Source organism: Cololabis saira, chromosome 6, assembly GCF_033807715.1.
Source record: "Cololabis saira isolate AMF1-May2022 chromosome 6, fColSai1.1, whole genome shotgun sequence".
In the NCBI taxonomy this organism is placed as follows: Eukaryota; Metazoa; Chordata; class Actinopteri; order Beloniformes; family Belonidae; genus Cololabis; species Cololabis saira.
In genome coordinates, this window is record NC_084592.1 from 43,125,201 (window position 1) to 43,135,142 (window position 9,942).

A 9,942-nucleotide genomic window follows, 5' to 3' on the forward strand; every position below is an offset into this window, starting at 1 on the left:
ATGGATGGATGCTTGGATGGATGCGATTGATGGCATGGCATGGCATGATTGAAGGATTGGATGGATGGATGATGGATGGATGGATGATGGATGGATTGGATGGATGGATGATGATGGATGGATGGATGATGGATGGATGATGGATGACGGATGGATGGATGGATGGATGATTGGATGGATGGATGATGGATGGATGGATGGATGGATGGATGCATGGATGGATGGCTGGATGGCTGGAGGATGCTGGATGGATGTCGCATTGGATCTTGGATGCATGGCATGGTCATCGATGCATTCGATGCGATCAGGCATGTGCATGTCATGTCATAGTTAAGTCATGCATTCATGCAGGCATGGCATGAAGGCATGGCATGCATGGATTGGATGGATGGATGGATGATCATGGCATCAGTATGCGTTCATTCGGATGGCATGCGGCATGCATGCATTGCATGCATGGCTGGCATGGATGCATGCATGCATGCAGCATGGCATGGCATGCAGGATCGGATGGCATGGCATGGCATTATTAGATGGCTGGATGCGGATGGATGCATGGCATGGATGGCATGGCATGGCATGGCATTCAGGATGCATGGCATGGATGCAGGCATGGCAGCATTGCATGCATCAGGCATGGATGCATGGCTGCCAGTGGATGGCTGGATGGATGGCATGCATGCATGGATGGATGGATGGATGCATGGCATGGGTAGATTGATTTCCACACAGAAGCATCTAGATTCTAGACACTCTTGTTTGGGTTTCAGACCCGTCTGTGATCTGGACTCACACTCTAACTTCAGAATACTACACAGATACTAGTCCAGACTCTCACCTCTAAAAACCTCTAAAAACAATCCTCTAACAATAACATCACGTACAGTCGTATCAAAGTACTGACACAGTTACAGGAGTGAAGCTGATGCTCCGGTTCAGACCTGCTACTGTTTGACAACACGGCGGTCCCGCCCAAACGTCTCTCATGTGACCGTCTTCAAGGAGCAGCAGCATGTGATGTTATTCTGGTCGTCTGTCAGCTGCTTGTGTGTCATCTATTTTCCACGGTGGGCCGTTGTCAGAACAGCCCGCAGATATGAGCCCTTGTGAGCCTTCGTGGAACTTCACATGTGGAAAGAAATAAGAAGGAAACGCGGAGAAAGTGAAGTTATTTTCTCCTTTCAGAAAAGAAAGTCCAGAGTGCTCAGAAGGTTCATCTAAGTCGTGTGACGAAGGTGCTCTTTGGTGGGAAAAGGGATATCAAAAAAGAAGAAAAATCCAAGGCACTCTTCTGCAAATATAAAAAGCCTTTATTTAAATTGGCTATTTCATGTAGAAAAGATTTTAAAAAATGGGTTACAGCCCACGCGTTTCGGCCACAGCCTTCCTCAGGGTGTAACACTGAGGAATGCATTGATTCTCCTTAAATGTTTGTTGTCTACCGATTGTCTTGTACCTGTGGTTGTTTTTATATAGGCCGCACTAAGCGTCGTTTGAAAGACAGAGTTTCTGAGCATAAGTATGCTATTAGAAAAGCAAATTTTGATTACCCAATGGCTGAGCACTTTTTTGAAGCACATGACAGCAACCCAGGTTCACTTATGGTTGAAGGCCTAGAAAGTATTCAAAAAAACATTAGAGGTGGTGACAAACTCAAATTACTTCTGCAGAGAGAGACCTTTTATATTTATCAAATGTAAGCCACTATCCATCCAGGTTTAAATGAGGATATTGATTTTAGTCCTTTTTTGTAACTTTTCTTCTCCTAATCTCCAGTGTTTGGTTGTTTGCCATCTATTGGACATTATCTGTTGTTTCTCTTGTTTTGTATTTGTCCTCCCACCTGCCCAGGTGTTTTCAATCATCCCATTTAAGGAGAATCAATGTATTGAAAACTGTGGCCGAAACGCGTGGGCTGTAACCCACTTTTTTAAATCTTTCTACATGAAATAGTCAATTTAAATAAAGGCTTTTTATATTTGCAGAAGAGTGCCTTGGAGCTTTCTTCTTTTTTGATATTTTCTCCTTTCTTTGTTATTTTAGTCATGTTTTTTTTCTCATCAGTCTATTTTGAGGTAAAAATCCCCAAATTCTTCTTCTTCTCTGCAGCAAATCAGCCTCAGCCCAAGTTTTGTGTGCCGGCCTATCTCTTCCCGTTCCCCGTGTCTGATCAGACCCACAATGCAACGCAGTACAACAATGCCATCAGTAAGTGTTTGTTGCCCCCGTGTCTTTGGCCGACATTGACGGTCCATTAACGTCCGTCTGTCCAGTCTACAGAGGCTTCTGGAGCGTGTTCATGCTCATCGGTGTGGCGGCTGTCGTCCTCGGAGGGTTCATCATCATCTGCGCTGCTCCGTTTGCGAGCCACCACTTGTATAAAGTTGGAGGTGGATTCTTCCTGACATCTGGTGAGTTCAGTTACATTACAAACCATGCATGTTCAAATACTGTGCAATACACCAAACGTCTCACATTTCACTAGTCAAAAATGTCTTTTTTCTAGTTTTTACCAGAGGTGTCAAAAGTATTCACATTCATTACTCAGGTAGAAGTATAGATACTAGAGTTTAAAAATACTCCTGTAGAAGTTGAAGTATCAACTCAAGTTTTTTACTCAAGTAAAAGTATAAAAGTACCGGTTTCAAAACTACTTAACGTATAAAAGTAAAAGTAATGTAAGGGGGAAAAAAGCCATTAAAGCAGCACAACGTAACTTTCAGCTTTTCTGAGTTTGGCGGCATCTTTTGGACAAAAGCGGTATTGTTTTACCAGAAAGAACACTACGTTTCCCATGAGCACCAGCGCGTACTGCCGGCAGAGCCTACGGCGTAGGGTACGCGGCGACACGCACCGTACGTTGCGCAGCGCCACGTACCCTACGCCGTAGGTCTGCGTCGATTTAAAGCAGAACCATAATTCAGGCTTTACTGTGTGGAAGCCGGTGTTTGGTCGTTACAGCCGCGATCCAAAGCGAGCCGACGACTCTTTCACTCTTTTACTCTGTTATATCAGATACTTGGCCTGCGTGGTTCTGCCTCCGAGCAGGAAACCGTTGAAAAGTTAAACCATTAGGATCTTTTCCCTGGTCCGTTGTGTGGAGCTGCTGCAGCCATAACGCAGCTTCTCCTGAGCTCTGCGCTCCACGCCCCGCCCATTTTCGTCTCGACTGCGAATCGGGAAGGAGGGGGAAGTGACGTATGTGCCGTAAAGCAGTCAAAGCCGTAAAATTTGTAGTTTTTTAGTGTGGCAGGGTTCCTACCATGCTCCTCAAAGTTACATAGTGCCAGTGAAGGCGATACAGACCCCTCAGACCATGACAGAGGTTCGTTAAACCTGTTGGAAGTTGATGTTCCATCACAATGACTCTGGAAATATGATATTAAGGTGGAAAAGTTACATAGTGTCGCTTTAAGGACAAAAGCCATTGAAAATGAATGCATCTTAGTATAATGCAAATATATTAAAGAAGCATATATGTGTACTATTGAGCATTAACATGTGTTTCAGAGAGCAGGAGATATGATGACTAGTTGCCTATAAGTATTGTAATGGTGCAAAAAGTCAAACTTCAGAGGCATGTTATCATTTATCCTAACCTTTATTGGAATGTACATCCAAGTTTAGTTGCAGGAATCTGAGGGAACGGATGTAAGAACAAAACTGGACAAGAACATCTGAAACAACCACAACCAAATTCACTCTATCCGGATGGAGCAATTTAACTGGATAGTTTTTATTTAAAGGCCGAAATGAAATAGAGTAACGAGGCTGTTTTTAAAATGTAAGGAGTAAAAAGTACAGATAATTGCGTGAAAATGTAAGGAATAAAAGTAAAAAGTCGTCTGAAAAATAATTACTCCAGTGAAGTATAGATAACCAAAATTTCTACTTAAGTAAGGTAACAAAGTATTTGTACTTCGTTACTTGACACCTCTGCATGTTCAAATACTGCGCAATACACCAAACGTCTCACATTTCACGAGTCAAAAATGTATTTTTTATAGTTTTTGCTCGCTTTTAATTATTAAGATTTCAAAATATGTAATATTCCTATAAAATACCATGGAGTATGGTGTCCCACAGGGTTCTGGACTTGGCCCAGTTCTGTTCGCTCCTTTTGGGCATAATTATCAGGAGAAGTCCTACATTTTGTAGAGTTAAAATGATTACACCCACCTCTAATTGCGAATGCTGAGGAATATATTTTCTAATAGTTTTGTTTTTAATTAATGAATTAAAACAATACATTTTAATGTCATATTTGGACCGTTCACTAAATAATCTGATCTTCTTTTGATCTAATCTCCCTCCTCCGTTGATTAATTACGCAGCTCAAGAATGTTTTACTGAAAGAAAGATAAAATTGTGCCACTAAAAAAACGGTGATATGACTTTAGGAAACAGTAAAAGACTTGATTTAGACTCTAACTTAGTAGAAATAAAACAGAACTACCTGGAGTGAACAACCAGAGCTTCTAAGACAGCTGATCATATCCCAACCAGACTCTTTTTTTCAGGACACTACTGATATTTTAACCTGTTACAAACTTAGATTATATCTAGTTAGTTAGTTATGGTGTCCCACAGGGTTCTGTGCTTGGACCAGTTCTTTTTGTTCCTTTTTGACCGTGTTATCAAGAAACATGACACGCATTTAGCATTGTTAAAATGATGACACCCACCTCTACTTGCGAATACTGAAGAATATATTTTTTAATTGTTTTTTTTAAATTAATAAATTAAAACAATATCTTGCAATGTTATATTTGGACAGTTCACTAAATAATCTGAAAAAAAGAATGTTGTACAGCCTGAAAAGTAGATAAAATTGTGCCACTAAAAAACTGATGATATGAATAATAAAAATAAATAAATTTCAAAAAATAAAATAAAATAAATAAATAAATGAATAAATAAATAAATAAATAAATAAATAAATAAATAAATATATATATATATATATATATATATATATATATATTTTTTTTTTTTTTAACTTTAATTTATTTAATTGAATTAAAAAAAACAACCTGGATAAGTTTTAACGTTGTGGTTCTGAAAAGAGGCAAAGCTGAGGTCAATGTTTTTGGCCTTAAAACCTGTCAAAGTATTTAGTTACAATGAATGGCCTAGGCCTGGTTTTTGGGACAACTGTGAGGAGAAAGGTTTTATCTTTTAATTCTCAGTGTTTTAAAGCCCCTTTGTTAACATTTATGCTAAATGAACGATGTTTTTACCTGAACTTGATGGCTGTCCTCTGCACCTGCAGGTTTCTTCCTGCTCTGCGTGGTAGTGATGTACGTGCTGTGGCTGCAGGTGCTGGACGTGCTGGACGTCTACGTCGACCAAAAGCGCTCGTCAGAGTGTCCAGACTTCCGCCTGTCCGTCACCTACGGTCTGTCCTTCATGTTCGCTCCAGTCGGCATCTTCTTCTGCCTCATCGCCGGAATTCTCTTCCTTTTTATCGGCCGGACTGTCCAGATTCACTACCACTGAGGAGGTTTTTCCTTCCTTTAATTCTTAGGCCATGTTTTTTCTCTTCACAACGTCTCTGCCACATGAAAACAGGACATTCAGTCTGGCTGATCTGACAAACACGAACGCTTGGTTCCCAGACAAGTTTTCCTTCAGTGTTGTGCTAAACGATAGCAGGCATTACGACCCCGAACCTGTGTAAATACTTTGGCTTTAGTTGATCCTTGTGTGTTGGCATGTAGGTTCTTTTCTCTCGGGAGTATGAGGTAAGAGGACTGAACTGGCATTGAACAAGTCCTTAAAATACATGTTTTACATTTTAGAGGGTGTTTCTGGTCCATGCAAGGCTCGTTGCCAGGTTGTGCAATACTCCTGAGACCCTGCGTTCTCATATGAGGACATTACATTTCTGCTGTTCTGCGCCATGATACTTCATTTGTACGAACATTGACGCATTGTCCTCATCCGGGACCCCCGCCTGCACCATCTAGTGGTCTCATAATGAAATTACACTCATTTGGGAAAAAACAAGATGGCTGGGATCTCAATGAAAGTCTTCTATGGAGCTCCCGACAGAAATATGGACAAGGTAAAAATCCTAACCTAATTTTATGATTGAAACTAGTATATTTATGCACAATAACGTCTGCAGCTTCACATGGCATGCTTTTTTTATATATATTTGAGTAATATTAGCAAGCTACAACGTCTGTAAACATAAAGTACTCGTTTGAGGACATCAGGTCTATCTTCACTGCAAACACGTAAACTCTTTCCAAGAACATTTGTCTTTATTTCTTGCCCAAATGTCCAATTTCTAGTCAAAATAAGTCTCATTACACTTAAAATACTTGTTTTTAGATTTCCATTTGTTTAAAGCACATTTTCATTAGAAATAAGTAGAATAATCTGCCAGTGGAGCAAGTTTTTATTTCCTTGTAATAGGAAATAAACAATTGAAAATGATATATAAACATAAATGATATAGAGATAAAACCTAATACCCATGTTTTTACTCTGTAGCACTTTATTTCATTCAAAATGCTGAGTAGATTGCAAATAAAATGTATCATATTTTTATTATTAGAACCTGACCAGGATGTGCAAGGATGCAGGGCAGGACCAAGAAAGGGAAATAGATAGAAAATAAACCCATTGTCCTCATGTGAGGCCATTGGATTTGAAATAGTTCAACAGCACATAGAAAGCAAAAATTTAATTTCAACAAAAATTAGGTCCTACTGATCCCAAATAGTAAGGAGACATAAAAAATGCTCATCAAACAAAAGCCCGGGTCTCAGGAGGATACTTAACCGAGAACTGATGAGGTCTGAAGGATCATCTGAGGATGACATTTTTCAAAAACAATGACAAAAAACCCTTGAAAAGTCATTACAATCTCAGAAACTATATTTTGTATGCGCAGTCATACAAGTCAGTGTTTTTGGAAAGAGCTTTCAGCCCATGATATTCTGCTTATTGTTCATAAATGCTTACATTTATACAGAGGTGTCAAAAGTATTCACATTCATTACTCAGGTAGAAGTATAGATACTAGAGTTTAAAAATACTCCTGTAGAAGTTGAAGTATCAACTCAAGTGTTTTACTCAAGTAAAAGTATAAAAGTACTGGTTTCAAAACTACTTAAAGTATAAAAGTAAAAGTAATGTAAGGGGGAAAAAAGCCATTAAGGACAAAAGCCATTGAAAATGAATGCATCTTAGTATAATGCAAATATATTAAAGAACCATATATGTGTACTATTGAGCATTAACATGTGTTTCAGAGAGCAGAAGATATGATGACTAGTTGCCTATAAGTATTGTAATGGTAAAAAAGTCAAACTTCAGAGGCATGTTATCATTTATCCTAACCTTTATTGGAATGTACATCCAAGTTTAGTTGCAGGAATCTGAGGGAACGGATGTAAGAACAAAACTGGACAAGAACATCTGAAACAACCACAACCAAATTCACTCTATCCGGATGGAGCAATTTAACTGGATAGTTTTTTTTTAAAGGCCGAAATGAAATAGAGTAACGAGGCTGATTTTAAAATATAAGGAGTAAAAAGTACAGATAATTGTGTGAAAATGTAAGGAGTAAAAGTAAAAAGTCGTCTGAAAAATAATTACTCCAGTGAAGTATAGATAACCAAAATTTCTACTTAAGTAAGGCAACAAAGTATTTGTACTTCGTTACTTGACACCTCTGCATTTATAGAATAAAATGACTCCACGCCCATAGGTCCACAGTGCTGTTGGGTTTTTATCACCAGAGTGTATTTAACTCTGATGTATATTTATACCGTCCACGTTCCTGATATTTCAGGAACATGCCTGCTGGTGTCCCGGCGCGGAGGATACACTTAAAAACGCTCATTTATGGTTGTGGTTCCTTTTTTCTTTTGACACGAAGAAGATATATTCTTAAAGAATTAAATAATCGAGTGAATCCTGCTCGATATTTTCATTATGTTCATTATTTTTGTGCTGAAACCCAAATCTGAAATAGTTGGGAAACTGTGGATGCAAAAAAATAAAAAAAAAATGAAATCAGTCATTCTTACATTTACTTAGATGTTTATATCTTTGTAGGTAGAATGAAGTCCAGATTACTTTCTTTTTTCTTATCGACCTCATTTTATTTGTTTATATTCATCCACTTTTGCATTTCAGGCCTTCAAAGCTTAGAAAGAATAACATTATAGGGGAGACTTTATTTTTATGACATTTTAAAACACTGATAACACTGAAAAGGCATTCTACCATTCAGGGTAATGAGTGACGCAACATTTAGATTGTAAATTCGCCCTGCTGTGTCTTCAGGTTTCCAACAGGGATGGACCCTGAAAATACAAAAAAAAATAAAATACAAAAAAAAATACAGCGTTGCTGTATTTTTTCCCTCCTGATATTTCTTTTTCTTTTTTTTTTGTATATATATCTCTATTGAGGGCAATAAAAAAAAGAAAAAAAATAAGATTTACAATAACAATATAATTATCAATATTTTTTTTTTACTTTTCATAACATTAATTAAACAAAAATAAATAAATAATAATAATAAGAGAGAAAAAAATATGAATAAATAAATACAACAACACACCCCTCTCCCCTTCCCTCCCTTGTATGGTCAATAGATTACATCATTCAAAATCATTTAACTTCTTTTCACATATGCCTATCAATACTGGAACAAATGAATAATAAATTAAATAATAAATAAACACATTCATTAATATAGTAGATAGAACGGAATACAGTATTTTTTCTGGAGTACTATATGATCCAAGTTCATTGATCCACTGTTTGGGTGCTGGGGGGTTTTCTTATTTCCAGTTTTTTAGAATACAATTTTTTGCCGCGGTGCCTGCAAGCAGACTTAAGTACTTTTTATGATAAGTCATATTTAGCAAACTGATATCTCCCAGTATCCAGACTTTAGGATCAAGAATATGGGATTTTAAAATGTCAATATTTCTTTTTCATGTGTGACTTTTCTCACATTTGTGGATAAAGACTCAGTCGATCGTGGATGCTGCTTTTACGCGTCATTAAAACCTCACTGACACTAAATTACGTCAATGTCAACATCAACTGTTGAAGACCTGAAACCCAAAACTGGTTAAGAAAATTCAGTAAAAAACATATTTAAGAGGTTCGAAGCCAAAATCATGTTTCAGATTTATTGTTGAATGATTTAACGGGCCACCGTGCAGTTTCCTGCTCATGTTTTCCAGGATGATCAGATTATTGGCTCATATGTTCCTTTTTTTGTTGTTTTTGCTATATATGACTTAACCATCTGTCAGTTTCCTCTCTGTGTGAAGTGTTTTTTTTGATGAAGCTATTACAGCATGTCTGCCAAATAAAGGTGTTGATCTGATTTGTTTGGCATTAAAATTAAAAAGTGGTGTGATCATTTCTAAAACGGTGTAAAGAAAATGTAGAATAAAAATGATATACAGACGGGTTTTTTTAGCTGCCAACAGAGTAAAGTCATTCCATCACATGAAGCAGGCGACAGTCATTGTCTGGACAATTCCTGGGAGCCGAGTGGGAGCAGACAAGGTAAAAAAAAAAAAAAAGAGAGAGAAAAGGCACATTTGGTCTATTTTAACTTAAGGTAAGAGGCCAGCCTGCTTAATATGGCCTGAACCCACCTGAGAGCTAATGTTTTTTTTTAATTATTGTTATTATTTGTTACGATCACCAGTTAGAACACTCAGCTCAACTCTGTGACCAGAACATCAAGGACACCACACCCGAGTTTCAGTTGCGTATAAAAAGCAGGTTTTATTCAGGAACCAAGGAAAAACCCCATGACTTAACACCATGAGTCTGGAGGTCTGACCAAACAAAACAAAAAAGGAAAAGACCACGAGGAGCCCAAGCCAACCACGCAATGGGCCGTCTGACCCAGAACGCCCCTCCTTGACCTAACCAGAGCAGGAACCTAAC

General features: G+C 38.0%; 1 protein-coding gene across 1 annotated transcript in view; it reads left to right on the forward strand.

Moving 5' to 3' along the window:
• Positions 1-7,177, forward strand: part of tmem182a (transmembrane protein 182a) — a 17,832-nt gene extending 10,655 nt beyond the window's left edge. Inside the window, exons 3-5 of the mRNA XM_061724165.1 lie at positions 2,110-2,208; positions 2,274-2,411; positions 5,273-7,177. Of these exons, the coding sequence (XP_061580149.1) occupies positions 2,110-2,208; positions 2,274-2,411; positions 5,273-5,499 (464 nt within the window). The 3' untranslated portion in view covers positions 5,500-7,177. The remainder of the gene's footprint in view (positions 1-2,109; positions 2,209-2,273; positions 2,412-5,272) is intronic.
• Positions 7,178-9,942: the final 2,765 nt, after the last annotated feature.